Source organism: Delphinapterus leucas, chromosome 13 (assembly GCF_059928025.1).
Source record: "Delphinapterus leucas isolate spDelLeu-1000000601 "Yukka" chromosome 13, BTC_Dleu_Yukka2, whole genome shotgun sequence".
In the NCBI taxonomy this organism is placed as follows: Eukaryota; Metazoa; Chordata; class Mammalia; order Artiodactyla; family Monodontidae; genus Delphinapterus; species Delphinapterus leucas.
The window spans coordinates 48,044,414-48,069,474 of NC_143141.1; the positions used below are offsets into that span (position 1 = coordinate 48,044,414).

General features: G+C 40.6%; 1 protein-coding gene and 1 long non-coding RNA gene across 3 annotated transcripts in view; one reads left to right on the forward strand and one right to left on the reverse strand.

The window, feature by feature from the left end:
* LOC111186515 (uncharacterized) overlaps window positions 1-25,061 on the reverse strand; it is a 224,629-nt gene that overhangs the window by 153,112 nt on the left and 46,456 nt on the right. The window lies entirely within an intron of this gene.
* Window positions 20,595-25,061, forward strand: part of PNPT1 (polyribonucleotide nucleotidyltransferase 1) — a 39,844-nt gene continuing 35,377 nt past the window's right edge. The window contains exon 1 of the mRNA XM_022597225.3: window positions 20,595-20,784. Coding sequence (XP_022452933.1) covers window positions 20,624-20,784 — 161 coding nt within the window. The 5' untranslated portion in view covers window positions 20,595-20,623. The remainder of the gene's footprint in view (window positions 20,785-25,061) is intronic.

Here is a 25,061-nt window from a genome sequence, read left to right on the forward strand (position 1 = left end):
GTACCAGGGTTTGTCTGTATGACCAATAGGGCAGAAGTGATGGTATGTCACTTCTGAGATTATATAATAACAGACTGGGTTCTCTCCTCTCTCTCTCGCTCTTGCTCTCGCTCTCGCTCTCACTGTCTCTCATTACTTGCTCTGGAGGAAGCCAACTGCCATGTCATGAGAAACCTAAATAGACGCCCATATGACAAGGAACTGAAGCCTCCAGCCAACAGCCACATGAATGTGCCAGCCAGTTTGGTTTCCCTGTCGGGGATCTTGTCCTGGCTTGTAGACAGCTTGGTCTCCTCCTTCACTCCTCCTTCCTTCCCTCTTGAGCAGTGGGCTTGGGGGTTGGGGCTTGCAGTAGAAGCCGAGATGGGAAGGGACAAGTGTCTGCTTCAGTGCTGAATTGTGGCCTTCTCTTGGTGGATGCTGCTTATTGGCCTCTGTGTGGCAGACATCTGAACACTGGCTCTTCCATGGGCTGCATGTGTGAGGGTTCTTTAGGGGTTTGTGAGGGGCCTCCCCAGGGCGTGGTCTCCACCTTGCTCTTCTAATACCCTCTCAGTTGCTACCCCTGGCGCTACCCCCACAGCCTCTTGCGTAGGGTACTGGCAAGTCAGCTCAAGTCCAGCTAATTTCCATGAAGGCTTCTCAACCCCTGGGAAACAGAACTCTCCCAGTCACTCCAGGCCAGAAATCCAGAAGCTGGAATGGGAAGCTAGAAGTTAGCAGTATAAGAACATAATTAGCTTTGGTGATTTAAAAGATCCCTGAGCACTTAAAATGTATAAAGCTGTGAATGGAAAGGAACTAATGTGTTTTGAGCCCTCTTATGTGCCAAGCACTCTTTATAGCATTTCCTGGGAGAGTAGTATACAGATAATGTGCTTTATTTCCACAATTTACCCTCTGATTGTGTTCCTTTCTCTACACTAGCCCTATAAGATGGATATTATACTCCCTATTTTACAAATGAAAAGGAAAGTGAGATTTAAAGAGAGGTCAAATAATTCACTTAAAGTCAGACATCTATTAGGTGGGAGAGCTGGGATTAAAAGAACGGGTCTGTCTGACTCCAAAGAAGATCCTAGGACTCCTGTAGATACCGACCAGGGTTCTTGGTCTTCCCCAATCAACAGAAATTGATAAAAGGCCAGTCAAGAAATTCAGGCAAGGCTTTACTGGGGCTCCTGCGGCAGCAGAAGGGAGTGAAAACAAGTAACACGTTCCCTTGCTCCCCTTGCGGCGGGGGCGGGGGTGGGGGGGTGGGGGTGGGGGCGGGGACCTGGTTCCTTACCTGGGGTGACGGTAGGGGTGGGTCCAGGGGTCAGGCCGGAGGGGTGGCTTAGGTGCTTTGCCCACCCCTTTGGTGGTGTTGAGTGCAGGGGGCATGCGCAGTACCCTGCTTTTGCTCCCAACACCCTGTTATTTGCTTCGGACTTTTCAGAAGTGGCAGTTGGGTTTTTTTGGTCTTTTTGTATCTAGTTGTCTAGAATTTGCCCCAACTGCACATGCATACAGTTATTTTTAGTCCCTAATAGTTTCTTTGTATTTCGTTGCTCGAGGAAAGGTGTGTCCAGGTGCAAGCACTGCAGCAAAGGGTCCCAGGTCCCAGCGGGTCTCACTGACACCAGTGTAAATGTGATAGAGATTGTTTATATTAAGATATTCCCATAAGAATTGGGGAAATGTATGACTATGTTGTTTTGCTGCTGACCAAAGATGATAGGATTGTGCTGCAGGATGGTAGGTGATCTGTGCAAAGCACAGTATTTTTAAACCCTTACATAGTGCCAGGGACTGTTCTAAGTGAATTAGAAATCTTGTCTAATTTAATTCTCATAACAATCCTATAAGTACTATTACTATCCCCAGGTTTCAGATAAGGAAACTGAGTTACAGAGAGGTAAGATAACTTGCCCAATATCACACAGAGCTTTTATTTGAAACAGGTAAAGTGGATCCAGAATCTGTAGGTCTAACCACCAAGCTACACATCATTTCTAAACTCTCAACTGACTCTCTTGGTCCCCTCTACACAAGAGAGATCTACTTCCAAAATTTTCTTCCATGGGCTGGCGCCCCTGCTTACACCAGCGAAAACAAGTTCCTTTAGAAGCTTAAAGCAGGTAGAAAACCACTTTGATATTGACTATCATTTGCCTAAGAGTCTGAGACCTAGCCTGGAAGGAAGTCTGCTTCTGATTCTCAGAGTGGGAACTACACAATAATACTGAAGCTCTGATTGCCCAAATCCAGCTTGCCTTGTGAAAACAAAGTGCCTAGCCTAGTGGTTCTCAAACTGTAGTATATATCGGAATCACCTAGAGAACTTGTTAAAACACAGACTACTGGGCCCTACTACCAGAAGTTCTGATTCAGTAAATCTGGGATGGAGACCCCCAAGAATTTGTATTCTAACAAGTTCTTAGGAGACGCTGATGTTGCTGGCTGAGGGTACTTTAAGAACCACTGGAGTGGCCTAATAGAAAGCATGACCGTCCTGGGAAGCAGGACTCACAAGGGTGTCAGCACTTTGCACCAGAACCCCTGAAACTGAGAGTTCCTCTCATCCTGGCCCTTCCACCTTCATAATCTGGTTCCAGAGTAGGTGGCTGAGATGGAGAAGGAACCTTGGCTCTCAGACCTGCAATGAACCAGGGCTGGAAGTGTTTGCTGCAAACAAAAAACAACAATGTATTTTTAGGTGGTGGAAATTTGAGTGTTTTTTTATTCTTTTTGTTGTTGTTGGTAATGGGTTCTAATTACGATATCATTTGGGTAATTATTTTAATCTGACAGGAAAAACAAGATATAGTCAAGTTTTAAAACATTGGAGTTACATTTATTCTAAAACCTCAAACTAAGTTCACCTACAAATATTAAAAAAATAAAAATTGCATTTTACATTTTGAGATACAAAGGAGGTCCGGAAATCTAAAGAGATGACTTAAGTAACACCTGAGCGCCCTCTGGTGGGAACTGAATTCTCCATTTTCCAAGCAAAAGTGTTTCCCAGGCTAAGCAACCATAAAAGAAACTTTCATTATTTTTCTAACCCTCTGAAGTTGGTGAATGTTTTACGGGAACAAATATAAAGAAAAAGATTACTGGAGGAGAGAGATTTTGGAGAGCACTGTTATGAATACGGCTAAATTTTAGATCAGGTATATTGATCTAAATCAAATCTGTTCCTCCTCAAATTTTTACCCACTAGTCTTAGCTCCATTGACAATTCTTGCCTAAATCAATTATTAAGATAATGACAGAAAAATATTTTTATTTATATTATAGATTCCAAAGCACTTGAGTAATAGTTAATATAAAAAAACTAGGATTCTAGTAAACTCTTGAAATTATCTCAAGTTATAAATATTCTGCTGGTCTCACTTGAAAATATCCAAGTCTTTTGTTTAAGTTGCCAGGCTTGCTTCCACTTACTTGACATTTTGTAAAGCTATCTTTTGTGTCTTGTAAAGTATCCTGACCCACTGCATAGATCTCTCTGGATTCACAGCACATACCTACAGGTTCAGAATCAGGCCTACAGCTCAGAACATCTTTAAAATATTAATTAAGTCCAAGAGGTAATCTCTAGCACTTGCATGGTTGCTAGTAACCAGCAGCTGGAATATTATTACATGATATCGATATCTTCTTACCAACCTTCAATCCGCCTTGAAGAGCTGATAAAAATTTTGAATGAACTATATATTTTAACATAGTAACTGAATTAGACTTACATTTTGCAGTATTTCCTTCCTTTTAGTATTCTTGAATGCTGTATGCTATTCACAACAACCTTATGTAATGAGCACTCTTGCTGTTTCCATGTTACAGATCAGGAAACTCAGATTTACAGTGCTTAGAACGCTCACCCAAGTACAGCTAGTTAAGAGCAGAGCAGTGATTTAAACCCAGGATGTCTTAACTACACTCTTAACCACTATGGCACACTACTACCTTTTTATTGTTTTTTTTAAATCTCTTTGCTTGTGACAAAGAAAAAGACAAGTGAGGACATAGGTAGTCTTCTATTTGAAGGTACCCCTGGTACTTTTATCACACATTATCTCTATAAACCTGTTTCTCTATTAGGAATCTATTAGATTCCTTTATTTCTATAGAGGCAACTCCATCCTTTCAATCTCTTATGATCCAACTATCTATAACATTTGACCTGAGGCCCACTCTCAAATTTAATTGAAATTAGTTTGTTTGACACCCTTTTATGAACTGAGGCATCAGGACATGACTCATTTTGCAATCTAGTAACATCAAACTGATTCTAGTTCCCTGAACACAATGTGTTATTTTACACTTCTCTGCCATTGTTCTGCCTGGATTGATCTCCCCGCTTGGTTCTCCCTCTTGCAGGGCTTCTGTGTTGCATAACCTGAGCAGTGTGGAGGCAGGGGGTACCATTCACATAGGATACAATTAGTTGTGCCAGCAGTAGCCCCTGGCATCCTCAGCCACGTTTCTATACCTGAGGAACTCAGACCTGTTATCCTGGTTCAATTTGAAATTCATCTCTCCCAGGGAGCTTCCCTGGAATTCTTCACTAGTCTGTGCACACAGCCTTCTAGTATAGCACGCTGCCATATATATTTTTTTTAATCATCTGGTTATGTGTTTGCCTCTCCCATTACCAGACTTGAAAGCAAAGACCATGATTTACTTATCTCCAACTCCTAGCCCAGTGTCTCATACATTCAATAAATTCTGGTTAAAGTGAAATGTTATGTTCATGCCATCTTGCTGTCAGGACTGTGATTGGCTAGAGAGGAGGAATTCTGGCTTACAGTACATATCTTTACATTCTCCAAAGTCACCGTACACAAAGCTGACTGAATATCAAAATTTCCTGGAGAGTTTTTTTTTAAATACAGTTTCTGAGAATTGAGCATATTCCAAAGGTGGCATTTCATATCATTTGCCGGGGGGAGGGAACGACGGGATAGCAACCATTTCTCCAATAGTGCCAAGCTTTACAACATACATAGGATATAACATGATCTATAGTTTAATGATTTGATAGAGAGCTAATGTTGAGTAAGTAAAGAAAATGTGTACAAAGCATAGGACACAGAGCCACTTTGCTAGGAAGCCTAGCTACTCTACTGGCATCTCCAATATTTATTTACCTGGGCGTAACATTTGTTCTTACATTTACCTTTGGTGTTTGTGAGGTGTGCGACAAGAAAAATTGCCAGGTCAAGGCCTAAGATTAAAGTGGAGAATGAGGCTCTGGAGTGAGTGGAATGTAAAGAAAATGAAGAAGATTGTTTTGTCTATTTTAATATAATTTATTATTTTTAGTGTTTAATAACTAAATACATGTATATTCAAAATTCCTTTATTATTGAAATCCCTGCAGCAAAAATAACTTGCTTATTGCCAATCTAAAACTCTCTAACCCCTAATTTCCTTTTTCTACTGAAACAATTGTTTTGATAACATTCTTACACAGTGAGAAGTATCTCAGGAATGATACTGTTGAGTTATAGCAGAATAGATTATATTAAAAATGGTATTGGGACAACTGGCTGACCAAATGGAGCTTACAGACTAGAGAAGAAAAAAATCATTAAACAATATCAACATGACAAGACCTGAACTCATCTTTTTCCCCAAATCTGGCCTTCTTCACACTTCTCTAAGAGTGACACAGTTGTTCACACCTCTCTAAGACAGGCATACCGTGCCACATTTGACTCTTCTCATGCCTTCTCCCCAGCATACAATGTATCACCTGGTCTTATAGATTCTACCTCCTAAGCATCTTGTGAATCTGTCCACTTTTCTCCAGTGAACTTCCAACAATCCAGTTTAGACCTCTATCATCTCATATCTGGATTTCTGAAATAGCCTCCTAATAAGTGCCCCTCCCTACTTCCTTGTGCTTTTCCAATTCATTCTTACAAATCATAGGCAGAGCAGTCTTTCTAAAAACAAATCTAATCAGTTCATTCACCTGTTTATAACCCTTCTATGGCTCCCCACTTATAGTAGAATAAAGAGCACACTCCTTAATGGAGCTTAATGGAGCTAAAACGCTGCATTTTCTGGCCCCTTCTCTAGCCTCATCACTTGTCACTTTCTCCCTCAGACATCATTATCCAGCCACAATGAATTTCACTCCTCTCTCACTCCTGGCTTCTGCATGTATGTTGCATTTGCATTAACCACTTCTTCTATCCCTTGGCCACTTTCCTACTTTTCAAGCAGCTTACCTGATACCTCTCAACACCAGTTTGTGTTGGATTCTGAGCTCTCTGTTCCCTATGTCATCCTGTACTATGCCTATCATAGGTCTCTTTTTTTCATCAGACTATAAACTTGCGAAGGTAGATAATTTGCCTATCATGTTCACTCCCAAACCTCTGGGCTTAACACAATACCTGGTACATTGTAGGCATTCAGTAGTTAATTGGTCAAATGGATTGATGGAAGGATAAATGAATTAATGAATAGACTGTATGATAAGTGTTATACACTTATAAAATTATCATAGGGTATTAAGACCACCCTCAGGTTCTATGATCTACTAGAAGGACCCACAGAACACAGAATGTGTGTTACATTCACATTATGATTTATTACAGAAAAAATACAGATTAAAATCAGCAAGGAAAAAAGGTGCATAGAGCAGAGTCCAGGAGAAACTAAACACAAGCTTCCAAGGGTACTCTCCCAGAGGAGTCTCATGGATAGCACTTAATTCTCCCAGCAATGACGTGTGACACCTGAGCCTTGGTTCCAGAATTTTTACTGGGGAGTCATTCCCAAGGAATGAAAAAACAGGCATTCACCACAAATCACACTGTTAGCATAAACTACTGCCTTCCCCAGATATCCAAAAGTAAAGCATGCCTATGAAAACTTTCATAAGCCAAATGGCGTAAAGTGAAGAAGCAATTACCTTAGGACACACCTTGCTAACAGATGTACAAAATAAATCAAGATAAATCCAGTTCAAAGCTATGGCAGCTTGATGCCGAGATGCTGAGTGTAGTTCTCTGGGGAAGGAGCTTGGCGGTGCCACTCTCCCTGCTGGGGGTGCCACTGTCTCTATAACTGCTCACTGCAAAACAAATGCTGAACACTATTTTCTCTTTTTGCCATGTTTCATCAAAGCAAAAATCCTCTTCAGATTTCCTTCAGTTAGCGAACACAGGTACTAATACAGGTCTTTCATGAAAGTGAAGTGGTGTAAAGCGAACTTCTGAAAAGCCTGGGATACCTGTATCTGGTGTGGTACAAAGTCTCGGTTATATAAAGACACTCTTATCAATAAGGATATTTCAAGGGCTCAGAGGTTATATGCCAGGAGGTCGTCAAGGGTCAGTCCTAAAGACCTTTAGAATGTTCAGGGTTTGGGCAACCCAGGCCTGCTGAGTTAATCACTCTCAGCTTACAGAAACTCAGTAGACTGAAGTGGGCTGAGGAAGACCTCTCAACACATACAACACCTGAACAGCATATTGAAAGACAAGTATCAGCCAGAAGAAGTCTAGATGAGAAAACACTTCAAGCAAATGTAGAAGTATGAGCAAAATCACCAAGGCATAAGTGAGCATGGCTCTTTAGGGGACTGAAAGTAGCTCACCTGGCTGAAGTCCCCTCTACTCACAGATCCTCAAGCTTCCATGAAGCTCCTATTGCCACTCTGCTCCCCTTGCTGGATATCTTTTCACAAACTGGAAGAATGATTCATACATCATCCTGTATTCTTTCTAATCTATTTTTTACGGTATGCAGGCTTTTTGCCCAAAGTCTCACAAATAACTTGTTTCAAAGTATTGTCTGCATCTATTTTCAAACTCAGAAACTAAGTATCTGTTATTTTCTTATAACATTTCTCAGAGACAGTGAGAATACTATACCAACGTTACTTCCTGAGTAGGGGAAAATTGTAGGACAGCAGAAAATACAGGAAAAGAGGAATAAGTGTCTCAAAATATAATCTCCCTATATTTGTATGTCTCCTTGCAAATTTCTCAAGAGGGGGCAGTCTTCAGCATCATTTGAATTCCCTGTAGCTCATAGCTCATAAATTTATATTAAGCCAAGTCTGCATGGCCATGCTCCCCTATTCTCTAAAATTAAGTAAAATAATAAATGTGAAAACAGTATAGTGCCTATATCCAATAGACAATAAATTATTGTTGAAACTGAACCCTAATACTTTAAGTACCTTTACCAAATGTACCTCTTCATCAAAAGGGATAATAATTGGCCTGTATACCAAAATCAAGGCTTGAATGAAGTATACCTTCTTAACAGTCAAAGCAATCAAACTTTATGAAAGGTTAAAACTGAAATTTTCCATAAGAAAATACTGGAGAGATGGAGGAGTTAAACTTTGATGTGAAGAGTGAAACAAACCAGCCATGAAAAATTAAACTAAGCTATGTATCTAAGGCCAAAACCAAATTAAAGGAGGCCTATTGAGAACTAGGCAGCAGCCTGAAAGAAATCTCTTTTGCCCTCTTCACCCTGGTATTGCCTTGTTAGGAGTCCATGAGAGCCTGTATTTAAGGAACAAAAATGTGCAGGCATTTACTGCAAAAATTGCTCTGGTTTCTCATGCAATGGTGTGGGCTCCATAAATGTTTAATGGAAATAAGAATGATGATTATTGGAAGCAGGAAAAAAGACATAGTGATTGTTTAAAGGAAGAGAAAATACAAACATAGATGCACAAATGGAATTCTTGTATGCTTACTAATTTTTGAAAGCTATATGAAAGACTGAAAAAGACAATAAAATATTAAAGCTAATATTACTGCTCAACTTCAAAGCTTCTTCTCTCATAACTGATGCAGGTGTACAACCACAACAAGAGAAGTTTTATTTTAAATGTAAACATTTCAAGGAATAGTGTATGACCTTGAACATCATCTCTTTAAAAGAGAACAAGCTGTGAGAAGCTAAAGGCTCGTGATTTTAATGAGCGTTAATAATGATAATGTAAAGCTACTTTGTGCACAATAGTCCATTTATTAGCAACAGCTCACGCCTGTCTGCAGAGCCACCTGTTTCATATCCAAGACACAGTAAGTGTATTTTAATACAAAACCTTAAGTTACTTCAAGATATTCCAAATTTGTATCGATATTATCATCTTACCCAGTGAGCCAAAAGTCAAATGTACAGATTGCTTCTCTCCTGATCAGACTTTTGTGTGAATTGTCAAAGGAGAAGGAGAAAATTGGGTGAGTGATGGCTCTACATTGTTCCTGACCAAACATTAAAGTCAGCTTATTTCAAAATCAGATCAAAGACATAATTATTCCGTTAAGAAAACACAGAACAAATTTAAGGAGCAAGAGAAAATGTTAATATGGTCTGAAATTTCCACTAGCGTAATCAACAGAAAACAACTCCAAAAATCTCCTCCAAATTTTAATCCACATTAATTACAAATGACAAACACAGTTAATATAAGCCATAATGGTCTGAACTCACTTGACTGAGTATGCAATACAGTGTTGGCAAGGTCAGGCTTTTGCGCTCAATTATTGTTCTTTCATGCTGACTTTAAAGAAATTGTTTTGTGAGAAGGAACAATGATCCCACTATCCAAAGAACAACTAACATGAAAATTTATATAACAATCCGATGGAGGTTGCATTTAGTTAGAATCCTAAAGACACACAAAAATCTATTTGTAAGTTAATTCTATTCATTACAATTCTGTAAAACTTTTTCCTAGACAGTTAGTGACGGTGAATGAACGCATCACGAGTGTGGTCAGTATAGGAAAATCCATCCATTAGGAAAAATGACAATGACTAGTGGTGGTAGAAGCAACAACCATAATGGTGATTGGAGGTATCAGGACACCCATAAGACAGGGTCTGGATAGGGTCTAACAGAACCTAGCTGTTTTAGGGTATGGAAAAATTAGGGGTGATCCCCTCATTGGAGCAGACCTCTTTCTGATTCTTCTTTTGTTGGGATGGAGGGAAATTTCAGTACACCAAGACAAAGAGAGGCTAAAGGGATTTTTACTGTCCCTTATTCTCCTCCAAAAAAAGTAGCAGCAAGTATTATCCTTGCATTACCTAACTTGCTCCTACCCTCTGCCTTAAGGTGGGAGTTTTTAGTTATCTAAATGATTCAAAGCCCTAAAACTGCTCAGTTCACTTGGTTCCTGGGGAATATACTGAAGAGATATCTGCTACCTGTACCAGAAAGGCTGGGTGACCGTTCCAAAGGAGGGAAATGTCCAAACCCCTGTTATTGCTTTCCTCTTAGCAGAAAATGTGGGACAGTGGTAATATCCAGTTGCGGCTTTCTTAATAAATCCATGACAATGAGGAACAGGTGTTTCTTAAACTTTTCTTCTACCCTCTTAGTTTAAGTACCTGAGGCCTGTGAATTAAACTGACAAAAGACATATTAAAAAAAGAAAATGCATACAAATTTTAATGATGTTAATATTTTTACATGCACGGAGGCTTCATAGAAAACAAGTGAAAACCCAAAGAAGCAGTTAGACTCAGGGACTGTAACATTTTTTAAAAGTGTGATAAATTGTAGAAAAGCAAATAGACTAAGGAAAGGGGGGGTTGGGCTTCTAGTAGTGATAAACTGAGGGAAACGAGTGGAAGATGAGAGTTATTTTAGTAAGGTTTGTTTAGGCAGATTCATCTCAGTGCCAGCCCTCCATTTCCAGTGATAAGGGTCATTCTCCCCATCCTGATACAGAAGAAGGGGGAGGGGGTTTTATGCCATCTTCACAAAGGGAAACTTATGCCCTATTTCTAGGCAGATAAGGGGAGGGCACAGAATTTTTCTTATATTTGTTGGTTCTCAATTTCCTTCAGCTCAAAATAATCCTTATGCCAACGTGGCCTATTTTGAGGCAGTATAGTCTAGACCACTTCATTACGTATTACATAAACATCTACCATGTATTTTGGGGGACTCTTTTAACTGAAAATGTCAGAAGTCCAATACAAATTCACTCACAAAATAATCTATTGAATCATTTACCTGGAAATGACCCCAAATCCATTAACTGATAAACAGATACATAAATTGTATACCCATACAATGAAATATTATTGTACCATTAAAAAGAATACTGATATATACTTCAACATGCGTAAACCTTGAAAACAACCACCATCTTTTATTCCCACTGCTATAATTCAAACTTCAGTCCATTGACCCCACCATTTCTCACTGTTCATCAGTGTTCTGACTTCATATTTGGAGCTACTTGTCCAGCCTAGATTTCATAGTCCCATCCTTATAATCACTCCTCTGCAAATATCTCCAAATCCTTTGCCCCTCTCTCCCTCTGTCATCCATGCACAGTGTCTTAGTCAGCTTAGGCTGCCATAATAATATACCATAGACTGAGTGCTTTAAACAACAGATATATATTTTCTCACAGGTTTGTAATCTAGAAGTCCCAGATCAAGGTCCAGCATCTTTGGCTCCTGGTGAGGGCTCTCCTCCTGGCTTGTAGATGGTCACCTTCTCACTGTGTTCTCACATGGCAGAGTGAGAGAAAGAGCTTTCTGGTGTTTCCTCTTCTAAGAACACTAATCCTATCAGGGTCCCACCCTTATGACCTGGTTTAACCTAAATTACTTCCTTATCCCAAATACAATCACACTGGGGTCTAGGGCTTCAACATATGAACTTTGAGGAAACACATTTCAGTCCATAGCACCTAGAAAACCCCATCTCTAGATGAATCCAACCACGCACTTTCTCCATTCTTGCCCCAAACAAGTAAACTTTGCTAGAAAAAAAATTCACCCAAATGAATAGATTGGTTTCCCTTGAAACTCATGATCACAAATCTCAAAGAGCACACAGCCATGTACCAATGTCTGGCAATCCCATCATGTTTCCTAAGCAGATTCACTTTTCTATCCCCCAAAATAACTTTCTTCCTAAACTTCATATATCTTCTCTTTCCCCCAACCCCCAAATCTCAGCTACTGGCCTTACCTCAAACTTCATTAAAGATACTGAGGTAAGACAAATTTCCTTGATTCTCCCTTAGGCAAGCCTTCAAACTCACCTACATTTTCTCCTATCCCCGCCTTCTCTCCCATTTCAGTGAAGGAAACTTTCCTCCCATTATGTGTAAAACAGGATGTTAAGTGAGGACTTTTCCTACTGTACCAGAATTTCAGTTAAGGCTCCAAAAATGAAAATAATCAGTCATAATTACCCCAACATTCTACAAGATCCAAGACAGCAGAACCAGTCCATGATGATCAACTCCCATCACCCATTCCAGCCAAAACAGAGGACACTAACAATTTGGAACTCTAATTAAAGAACGTTATGTAGGTAGAGACTTGCCAGCCTAGTTAGGAAAGATGTGGCATTTTCCTGCCCTTTCCATGGAGGAATACAGAGCCACCCTGCTCATCCCACGCTCAACCAAACTAAGCAATGGGAGCTCAAGAGAACCACTGAAAGAGAATTAGAAAAATATTATTTCCTTCCCCAACTAAACATTTATTAAGCTATAGAATAGACTTCCCTGGCATCCAGTAGTTAAGACTCCATGCTTCCACTGCAGGGAGCACAGGTCTGATCCCTGGTTGGGGAACTAAGATTCTGTATGCCGCGCGGCACAGCCAAACAATTAAAAAAAAAAAATAGCCCTGTGATGCCATAAAATAGGAGCAAACACAGTAAGAGAGTTCTCAGGACGGCTTGACATATGTCACCTAGAGCTGGAGGACTGGAATAAAGAATTTGAATCCATTTTTTTGATGTTTGCTGATGACTTATAACCCTCACTGTCCCTCTTCTCCTTGTGCCTTACATCTGGGACACTGTTAAGAAAGCTCAAGTGCTCCCTCCTTTTGCAGCAGTGGGAAATTCAAAGCACACAAACCTCTGCCCACCCACACATAGGGACACTCACCCCTGCCCCACTTCATAACCACAATAGAAACTCCAAGCCAGTCTCCTTTCCCGGCTTTCTCAAGCCATTTTCAAATCAGCTTGTGAAGTCTGTCTTGCTTCCCCCATAAGCCTTATTAGGTAAGTAATACACCTTTTCATACTCACTTGGTATGTGGATGGAGGAGGGGGTGGAGGTGTCACATCAGTCTTGACATCCAGCCAAATTTTGGGTGAGAGTCCATCCTGCTACTACAAAGTGGTCATACAGGGACATTTAAGAATATGGACGCTAGTGCCTGCTTCCCCCATAAGAGAATTTGGAGGCCAGAGACTGACTGGAGCCACCTGCAATGGCAGGGCAAGAAAAGAGGTCAGTGGCTGAAATAAGCTATAGTGCTACCAGTTTGGGGGGAAAGGATGTGTGAGTTCGTGTGCCAAGAGAACCCAGGGAAGCTATTTTGATGAAAAGCCAAGACAAAAGGATCTCAGCAGTAAGAAGCTGTGCAATAGAACACCAGGAGCAGAAGCTGGGAAGGTCACAAAATGTCACCCAGAAAGTATCCACATTAGGAAACTGTGCAGTTTGGTGGTCTCAGCAGAGGTGGTCCCACAATACAGCCCATATCACAGCCAGGTTTTGGATGCCTACAGTAATGGGGGACATGAAAACCAGACAGTGTCAAATAAGGACTCCATTGGCTCCAGAAACTGAAATCTTTCATCTCTCTCTGCTCTCTCCTCCTTTGTTCCAATCCTGGAAGAACCATAAATTATGGAGGCAAGATGAGGCTAAAAAATAAAATAATGAAAGAACAAATTCTACTTTTTCTTCACCTCTCTGGACTGGTGGAGAGGAGAGGTCTTGAATTACATGTGAGACCTCTGGTTTCTGCTTAGGATGCAGAAATCTTGAAACAGCATCCCATCCTTATAAATAACAACAACAACTGACAATCTGGAAATTCACAACTCTTCTAGAACCCATTAGAGAGCTAAAATGACAGAGTAACCAGATAATCTGAAACCTAAGGAAAGATAAGAGCCTCCAAAGAGAGACAGGCCATGAGCCCTTGCTTACCTGGCACAGTCACCAAAAGACACTGGCAAGAAGAATTCAACTACCATTTTTAACCAATTGCTAAAGCCAAGTGTGGGCTGCCAAAAGACTATAGAACCCCTGGACACTGCAGATACAAGACAAATTCACAACCACTCACAGGCTCTTCTCCGTGGACCTCACTGAGCACTCACAAAAAAGCCTAGGATGAGAGCAGGAGTCCTGAGAAAGTGTCCTTCCTGGTGCAATCCTGCAGAAGGAGGACAGCAGTCACTGCGGGAAAGGCAGAAGCCCCACTGGATCCTTCTCCCTTACCTCCGCATAGGAAAAAAAGCCTTACCCACTGTGGGAAGGTAAATGTTGTCACCCTAATGCACTGTGAAAACCCACTGCACATGGGAGAAGAAACAACATAACCCTTTACCTCTGGGGAAGAGGCAGAATACATGCTGGGCCCAGAATCACACCTGGAAGAGGGGCTTCAGCACTGAGAATGCTACTCCCACCCAAGATCCAGGGAGATAATACCTTCCTAAGACTGAGGGTTAATCAGAACAGCATACCCCTCAACTCTCACCTCCAGAGTAACATGCTTCTAGTAACAAGTAACGGTGTTCTACTGCTGAGACACAAAAGAGTGAAGAGAGACTGTCTCTGAGGAGCAGGAAAGGGAAGCAGGAAACAGAGGGCATACTCAAATGAGTTCTAAGAGAATTTAATGAAAGGACTATTTAGAGAGGGGAAGGCAGATTCTGGAACTAACAATGAGGAACGATTAGGCACTGAGAGATGGGCAACAGGAGGAAGCTGTTAAGGCTTGAAGCAGCAAGGAGGAGAAACAGTATAATTGGAGTGATAGCTAGAGTCAAGCAAGCAGGGCCACCTGGAAGGTGCTGCAGTGACAGGCGGAAGCAGTCACTGCCACATCACAAGGAATAAAGGTTCTGTGCTTTTAATTTCTCTCTCCTCTAGTCCTTTGATCTCCTGCTGGTGTCTCCCACTGGCTGACCCAAACAAAAGTCAGAGGGCCAGGAAGTCGGGGTGTTACAAGCCATAAATCAGCCCCTTGCGGTACAGGGCAGAGCTGAAAAGGGTAGAAAATGGATGGAGCAGGTGCAAATGGAAAATACCTAGCATAGTACATCCTAGCTTTCCTCCTGCAACAAGGTTGGCTCCATTTCCATAGACTTGGCAGCCTCTCCCTCCTTAGGGCTCAGACCCAGGCCTCTTCTTTCTTTCTAACCTCTCTCTAGGTGATATCATGCATTTCCATGGCTTGTGACATCGTTGGTATGCTGATTACTCTTATTACTCTAGGTCCTCTCCTTGAATCAGCTCCAACCGTTTTGACAGCGACTGCCACATTCTTGCTTACCACTCTCTAGCCACACTGGCTTTTCCACATGTCCTCACAGAAGCCAAACCCTTTCCTGACTTAGGGGTAACCATCCCCCTGCAAGTGGCTTCTCCCACCTGGCCCCCATGTCTCAGAAGCCATCTCCTTCTCATCCTTCAGGCTGGCTCAAATGTTTCCTCCTCAGGAAGTGTTTCCCTGGGCACCTTATTTGATGTAAATTATGCCTTCATCCCACTATTTTCTATCTTCACACCTGCTTATCCCCTTCTTAGCATGAATCACACTCTAGTTTTTCTGTTTGTTTGGTTGTGTTTTTGTCAATTTCTCATACTATATTGCAAGCTCCATAAAGCAGGGATTTTTATGACCTATGACTGTCTTGACACCCTTATATCCTCTGAGCCTAGGATATAGTGCCTGACATAAAGCAGGTATTTAATAAATATTACATTGGGACTTCCCTGGTGGCTCAGTGGTTTAGAATCCACCTGCCAATACAGGGGACACAGGTTCGATCCCTGGTCCGGGAAGATCCCACATGCCGCGGAGCAACTAAGCCAGTGCACCACAACTACTGAGCCTGCGCTCTAGAGCCTGCAAGCCACAACTACTGAGCCCACGTGCCACAACTACTGAAGCTCACAAACCTAGAGCCCGTGCTCCACAACAAGAAAAGCCACCATGATGAGAAGCCTGCACATTGCAACAAAGAGTAGCCCCAGCTCACTGCAACTAGAGAAAGCCCACGCATAGCAACGAAGACCCAACACAGCCAAAAATTAATTAATTAATTAAAAATAAATAAATATTACATTTTCCACGTGCCAGGGACCATGCTTAGTTCCATAAAAATAAGGCTGCATTTAAATCCACATAACAACCCTAAGAGGTAGATATTCTTTTCATTCTCATTTTACAAATGAGGAAAAGGAGGTATAGAAAGGGTAAGTGACTTACCAAGAGTCACATGTTTAAGAGGTGACAGAGGTGAGATTCAAACCTAGACAATCTGATTCCAGAGCCAGCCCTTTTAACCACTATGCAGTACCTATTCCCACATTCATTTCCATGGGTGAAATAATGACTATGTGAATTAATTAATAAGTGGGAGGACAGACAGGCTGTACCCATAAGTCAGTCTGGGGAAGTCTGAGAAAATAGTATTGAAGCTGAGACCAGAAGACTGAGTTTGCAAGACTGACACTTGAGAGGGGATGTGAGCAAAGCACAGAGAATCATACATGCAAAGGCACAGAGGCAAAAGAGAAGGTGATATGTTAGAGAAGAACAAGTAGTTCAGTTTACTTGGAATATAAAATGAGGAGAGGGGGGCTTCCCTGGTGGTCCAATGGTTAAGACTCCACATTTACACTACAGGGGACACTGGTTCGATCCCTGACCAGGGAACTAGATCCTGCATGCCATGTGGTCAAAAAAATAAAATAAAATAAAAATGAGGAGAGTGAGATAAAGAAGTAGGGTAGTAAGTCAAAACTGATGAGGCTAAATAGGAAAAATTTCATAGTCCACACAAAGCAGTTGAGATTTTATCATGTAGATTAAAGATTTAGGAAGCCATAGAAGAAGTTTAATCAAGATGGAGACACAGGGGCTTCCCTGGTGGCGCAGTGGTTGAGAGTCCGCCTGCCGATGCAGGGAACGCGGGTTCGTGCCCCGGTCCAGGAGGATCACACATGCCGCGGAGCGGCTGGGCCCGTGAGCCAAAGCCACTGAGCCTGCGCGTCTGGAGCCTGCACTCCGCAATGGGAGAGGCCACAACAGTGAGAGGCCCGCGTACCACAAAAAAAAAAAAAAAAAAAAAAAGATAGAGACACATTTAGGTTTGTGATTTAGAAAGCTCCCTCTGGCAATGGTGTTGAGCAGACTTTCTTAATGCTGAATATGCTACATTCTTTCAAGAAAAAAAAATTTCATGTAACCCTTCAGTGTCCGAAGATACTTTTTATTATGTTGCTTAAATATGCACAAATATATAACAAAACATAAGTTCCTTATTCTGGTAGCTTAGTCATAAAACTAAAATAAATAAATAAATATTTATCAATATTAAACCAAACTACAAACCAAATTAAATTTTAATTAACGATCATTTAATGCAATGGTGTTTTACTTAAATGAAATTGCTACTCAGAGGGTGCAGTGGTATTAACTATTCTGATGCAGCTTCATTGGAGTTTGAAGAAAAGAGAAAAGGAGATCTGAAAAACATTGCTGGTGGATTTAAATTGGATCACCGTTAATGTGCTTCAAGGTAAAGAAACTGATTTTAAATTATATTTTGACTCTCAAACTAGACTTGGCAGAACTATACTTCTAGAATGTGAGGTTCAATTTCAGATTGAACCTCATGGGTCATAGCTTCAGTAGCTACAACCACAAGAATTTAAACATTTTATACATTTCTTTCTACGTCAGTCTTAAAATGCTTAATGTAAACATAGCTTGATCATCTGTATGACTACTTCATAATAATGCTCTGCCACAAGATTTCACTATCCACATTTGCCTTGGAGTTTATGATCCAATTACTACCATTTCAATTATTTTGGATTGGTGTGAGGAAACAGTTGGGTTTAATGTGCACATTCTGCTTTCTAGCATTTCCAACTGGATGAAAGCTAACCGATTCATGGTTAGTTTCTGAAGGAAAGAAGGTTGTTCAGTATTTCAAACAGAGGAAACTAGAGGGAAAATTAAGAAAAGGCTGAACTACATAAAAAGGAATGAAACTGGGTCACTTGTAGAGACTTGGATGGACCTAGGGACTGTCATACAGAGTGAAGTAAGTCAGAAAGAGAAAAACAAATATCGTATATTAATGCATATATGTGGAATCTAGGAAAATGGTACAGATGAACCGGTTTGCAAGGCAGAAATAGAGACACAGATGTAGAGAACAAATGTATGGACACCAGGGTGGAAAGCGGGGCAGGGTGGTGGTGGTGGGATGAATTGGGAGATTGGGATTGACATATATACACTAATATGTATAAAACAGATAACTAATAAGAACCTGCTGTAAAAAAATAAATTAAATTAAAAATTTTTTAAAGGCTGAATCAAAGCTGAATCTACAATTTATTGAGTTGTTGACAATGTGCCATGTACTATGATAAACATCTTACATCCTCTGTCATGTTTAATCTTTACAAAAATCCTTTGAGATTTGTATTATCCATTTCTACAGATGAAGAAACTGAGGCTCAGAGAGATAGGGTCAGACAACTAGCAAATGGCAAAGCCAAGACTGGGACCATTCAGGACTAACTTTGTTACCGATTCCCAATGGGTCGGAGACCCCTCAATGGTTCTATGGGTTCTTTGCCTGGAGTTGAAAATGTCAATCAAATGAAACCAGATTTGGTATAGCACAGCAGAAACTTAATTCATTCATCAAGGAATGAAGAAGGGAGATACTTTGTCATTCGTACCAGTCCCTGAGAGCTAATGGATCCTTGCCTTGATTTATCTCTTTGTTTATTTCCAAATCACCTGGTGTTTGACAGAGTTGTTTTGTAGCTCTGCTTTAAGAGATATGTAGTGGTCAACTGTCCTGAACCAGCTCTGACTTGACCAGAGGAACACACCTACACACACAAGACCTGGAAGTATCCAAAAGTTACCTCTGCTTAATTACTGTGCTATAATCTCTGCCCAAAGGGAGGATTTGTATTCTGCTAGGCACAATTCATGCCTTGTGCAAAGAAGCATGGAAAACTGCGTATGCCCCAGCTACCCCCAGCTGCCCCTGGAAATCTCTACCCTTTCCTACAGCCCTGATGACTTATCTGCCTCTTACCCCTTAAAATTCCCTTACTCCCCTCCCTTTGGGGAGAAGGTATTTTTAGAGCATGAGCTCTCCTTTCTCAATTCCTTAATCAATAAAAGTTTCTGCTGTGCTATACTGAACCTGGTTTCATTTGAGTGGCATTTGCAACTCCAGGCAAAGGACCCATTGAGGGGTCACTGACCCTTTGGGGATTGGTAACAACTTCAAGTCTATGCTCTAAACTACTAGGCAATACTGCCTAAATGAAAATGATTATATAGTACTTAGGTACTCTACCAAAAGGTGATTTAGTATTCTTATTTTATAAATCTAAAATCATGTTGAATTGCGGCAGGTAGATTCTGATAGATTTGTCCTTATAACAGGTCTCAATGGAATGGTCTTGGAAACACTGGCAACAAGGTAAAGTCAAAGGTAGAGGAAGAGGCAAAAACTACTTTAACACTAAATACCTATAAATAGAGTTAACAGTAATCCCTTCTATTGGCATGGAAATTCCAAATCAGTGATAATAGCTCTTGAGAGCAAGGTATAAGGGAGCTGCTTTGCCACCAAATATTATAATTTTTCTGTCTGGAGTTAACACTTTTTGTTCTTAAAACTCTGCTTGAATGTGCATTGGATTTTGTTTGGATTTCTTTGGGGGGGATGGGATTATGACCTTAAAAGAGTAATATGACCCTCATAGTAGAAAAATGATCATTGGTTCATTCCAGGAACCACGTAAAGATTTTCCAACAGGCAGATTAAGAGGGGTGGGAGAAATTTATCCACCCCCTAGAAATGGATCAAATTCAAATTCCAAAAACCTTTTTCATTTTCCAAAACATTTTTTTTAAATAGTAGCAAGCACTTCGCATTTAAGAGTTGGTTTAGAAAGTATTAACACTTGACCAAAACAGGCAGAGGAATAAACTGCTAAATATTATCAGTGGAAAGGAAGATGAATCCAAAATGATCATAAAGATATACAAAATGACGATATAGGTCAACAAGAAGTGAAATTAACTTACTAGAAATAAATTAACGCAAACCTTCGCAGTAATATATTTGTGGCTTGAATTTATAAAACAAAAGCCAGGGCGAAGGAGGGGAGAGAGAAAGATCTCTTTCCATGGCCCACTGCGCAAATTCTCCTAATTCTCAGCTCCCATAAGCCAAATAATAATGTATTTTCTGATTACTTCTATTACTACTATACTTACTCTACTTATTAAACACTTACATTATTCTAGGACTTTCTTTTAAAATACTATAGCAAAACAAAAAACAACCCAAAAGCCCACATTATTTTTCTAATTGTTCATTGGCTAATACGGAAAGAAGGACTGGTTAAGTCACAATCGCGTTCAGATAGGTTTGGCCCTCTCTAGGTTTCGTAGAAAGCGGCCCGGTATCCGCTTCCCCGGCGTTCCCCACTGCACCGCGGAAACGAAACTACATTAGGCTCCGCCCACTACCTGCTGAGCAAGCCAATCAGGGCGCAGCCCGGGCTGAGCGCTTGCCGGGTGTCATGGCGGCCTGCAGACCTTGCTGCTCGTGCGTCTGGCTCCGGCCACTGGGCCATGGTCCCCTCCGTCTGCCAGGGCGGGGTCGGACACTCACCCAGCTGCAGGTGCGAGCACTATGGGGTGGCGCGGGGTCGCGAACCGTGGCCGTGGACTTAGGCAGCAGGTAAGGAACGGTGTGCGTTCTCTGTTCTTTCACAAGGCATCATGACAGGCCAGCCCGAGTACATTCACCTCCTAGAGTACGAATCCGACACCCCAGGTCTCTTTCCCCCTCTTTATCCCAAACCTAAATTCCAAATTTCCCTTTCCGGATTTTGAGTCTGTCTCTTGGCACCCTCCTTCTCGCGCTGTCTCAGCCTCGTGCCCTTTGCTTCTTGTTCCTCCCTTCTGCCCCACTCCGGGCTTCTTTTCCCCAGCTGAGTCTGTCCACCTGTTTTCCGTTCCCTTTATTTTCGGGGACTCCTGGGCTATGAAATGAAAAGATAATGCGTTGATCATTGATGCTTACGTCATCCAATTCAGTTTACTGCCTAAAAAGCTTGGCCTGTATGACCCTGGGTAGAAAGGGAAGGGCAAGGTCAGTTTATTGAACGCCGGTTATATGATACTCTCATGTTTAAGCCTGTAGTAAATGTATTAAAACAACAGGCTCAGAGAAGGTTAGGTAGCTTGCTCAGAGTCAACCAAAGCTAGTACTATGAGGCTAGGTGGATTTTGAACTTGTTTTTCAAACCGTTACTCTCTTTAGGGGTCTGTCTGCCAGAATTCATGTCGAAAATCACTTTTTAAAAACTACCGGATTCATTTTTAGAATAAATAAAACTGCTAATGCTTACTTTATATATCTACACCTTTCACATGTACTTTTAAAAAAACTTTTATGCTAGTTCATACAAAAGCCAGAAAATCTGGCTTTGAATCCAAGACTTCCTCCCTAAGTTACTGAATGATCTTTAAACAAGTTAGTTCACCACTTTCGGCCCCCCCAGCCCTCCCTCTCTGCCCCGCAAATGAAGAGACTGAATTAGATAAAGATTCAGCAAACTTTTTCTGTAAGAGGCTAGATAGGAAATATTTTAGGCTTTGTGGGCTGCATACTGTATCACATATTCATGTGTGTTTACAAACCGTCTAAAAATGTAAGAAACAGTCTTAGGTGAAAGGCTGTAAAGAAACATGCTGTAGTTTGCTGACCTCTAGGCTAGATGATCTCTAAGGTCTTTCCACCTCTGGCATTCCTTGATTTTGATTTTTTGAGGGAAAAGATATCTCTTCCATTCTTCAAGGACTGAACATTTATTCTTCTCTGAAGAAATGCCCCAGAACATTTTACTCAACAGACATTTCCTATTTGTTAGGCATGAGGGACTCAAAGCAACAAGATTAGCCTCTGCCCTCCAAATTTTTCATGAATAATCTACTTTGAATCTTTCATTTATTAGTCAACCTGGACCTCTTTTGTAACCTCTTTTTAAACCTGTGTTGTGTGTTGTAACAATGAGATTCATAAATATCATACCTGCTGGGTAAATCAATTATTTTCTTTGTCATAAGTTTGTTGTTTGCAGCAAACTTTTTTGGGTGATTACTATGTACCACATACTTTATACTTGTTATATGTATTCTTTACAGTGCCCTAGGAGGTTGTATACTACTGTGGTAAATGTATTTAATACTTACAGTAACCTTTGGGGTAACTTTAATTTTCATTTCAACAAGTTATTTTTGAGCATCTACGATATTGAGTTACAAGGCACTAGAGATTGTCTGATGAGGAAGTAAGATAAACAGAGGTTCAGTGCTGAGAAAATCAGTGTGGGAAAGGTATTAGGTATGAACAGGGTGCTGAAGGAGCACAGAGGGATGTTTATCACACCCTAAAGCTTACTGTTCAAGGTGAATCCTGAAAGGCAAGGAGAAGGTAGCAGACAAAGTGGCAAGCGCAATTGCAGAGAAGTGAGAGAGTGCGTTGAGTAACTACAAATAACTTACTGTGGATGGAGTGAAAAGATGAAATGTGAGTTAGCAACAAAGCAAGGCCAAATCTTAAAAGTGGATGTTTTGTTTTGTTTTGTTTGCAGGGGTGGGGGTGGGGTGAGTTTTGTATCAATACTACTGAATTTTTCTTGGTGGAAGTTGGAGTACGGTGGTTACATTCCATACCATTTTGCAAGTGTTTCTAAAAATGTTCTTTAAGCATATCTCTCTCCCTGGAGTTCTACTTCCTGTGGCAGATGGCTCCTCTTTTCCCTTCTATCTTCCTAAGCTGCCTCCTCCCACTCTTCTGCCCACCAATAGGATCTCCCTGCTCATCTTATCCTTTTTATTATTTATTTTTTTCAAAAGTATTTTTTGATTAGGTATTCACTCACATGGTTCAACATTTAAAAAGCTCAAAAATCTCCTTCCCATACAGTTCCATAGCCACCCAGTTCCACTTGCCACTGATGTGTTAGCAATCTATTATGTATTAATATTTGAAGGTATTTTATACATTAAAATGTTTGGCAAGTAAACTGATAAGAGGTAAAATCAACCATGAAATACAAAACTAATACCAGATTTGCACCAAAAATAACTAAAAGTGCATTAACAGAAAAAATTACATAGGTCAGTTAGCACCAACTGAGATCATGAGACAAGTAACCACAAGTAACCAGGAAAGTAACCACCTGGTTCTTTACATACTATAAATTGCACACACCTGGGGAAAAAACAGTTTAAATTAGGGCAATCACCAAGGCAGGACCATAGGACTATCTGGTGGGTGGTCTAGGATCCCTAAAGGAGACACTGGCTAGACTCAAGAGAGGGAACAAAGAAAGTAGGAGGATTTGGTATTTGACGATAAATCAAGCATGGGTTTGAGAACATTGGGGGTACTGCAGAGCTGGTTTGTTTGTTTGCTTGTTTGTTTTTCTCTCACCAACTCATTCAGTCCCCATTGTAAATACAGTCATCTCTCAGTATCTGTGTGGAATTGGTTCCAGGACCCACCGTGGGTACCAAGATCCAAGGATGCTCAAGTCCCATAGTCAGGCCTCCCTATTCATAGTTCTGCATCAGATGATTCAACCAACCGAAGACTGTGTTTACTAAAAAAAAAATCCATGTATAAGTGGACCCTTGCAGTTCAAACCCATGCTGTATATTAGCTTTAGAAGCTTTTAACAGTGCTTCCCTGGCTCCACTTCTCTCCTGGTTTTTGATACAATTGGGAGGGCTTATTCTTAGCCAGGGTGGGGATAGTCCACTCCTTGGCTCAGCCTTGTCAGTATCCGTACTCTCTTCCTTGATACACTCGTTTGTCAGTTGGCAGACATCTGGGTTGTTTCCATTGGGGAGCTGTTATTAATAATGCTGCTGTGAAGGTTCATGTGCAGATTTTTACATGGACATATGTTTTCATTTCTCTTGGATATATACAGGAGTAGAATTGCTGGGTCATATAGTACTTCTTTGTTAACCTTTTGTGGAATTGCCAGATTATTTCCCAAAGCAGATACACCCTTTTACATTTCAATCAGCAGTGTATGAGAGTTCCAATTTCTCCACATCGTCATCAACACATAACATCCTAATAGATGTGAACAGTATCTCATTGTGGTTTTGATTTGCATTTCCTTAGCGGCTAATGATGGTGAGCATATTTTCATTATTTGTTGGCCATTTGTTGATCTTCCTTGAAAAGACATCTGTTCAAATCCTTTGCCAGTTTTTAAAACTGGGTTTCTTTTTATTGTTAAGTTGTAAGAATTCTTTACATATTCTAGATACAAGTCCCTTATCAGGTATATGATTTCAAAATAATTTCTCCTATTCTGTAGGTTTTCTTTCACTTTCTTGATAATATTCTTTGAAGCATGAAAGTTTTTAATTTTGATGAAGTCAGATTTATCTATTCTTTTCCTTTTGTTGTGCTTTTGATGTCATCTATAAGAAGACATTGTCTAACCCAAATTTATGAAGATTTATTCCTGTGTTTTTTCCTTAGAGTTTTATAGTTTTAACTTTTACATTTAAGTCAATAATCCATTTTGAGTTAATTTTTATTTATAATACGAGGAAAGGGTCCAACTGTATTAACTTTTTTGCATATGGATATCCAATTGTCCCAGCACCATTGGTTGAAAAGACTGTTTCTTTCCCCCATTGACTTTATCTTGGCACCATTGTAGAAAATGAAGGTGTCTGCAGTCAATCTTGGAGTTTATATTTGGAAAGTAATGAGGGAAATTTTAAAGGATTTAAGGAGAGAAATGATCTAGTTTGTGTGGTAAAAGGCTACTTTAATCAACAAGGCAAGGGTGGTAAAACAAAAGAGACTAAGGTGGTAAATGGGAAAAACACTTAAGAAGACAGCTTCTGGGGATATATGTATACATATAAATGATTCACTTTGCTGTACAGCAGAAACTAACATAACATTGTAAAGCAACT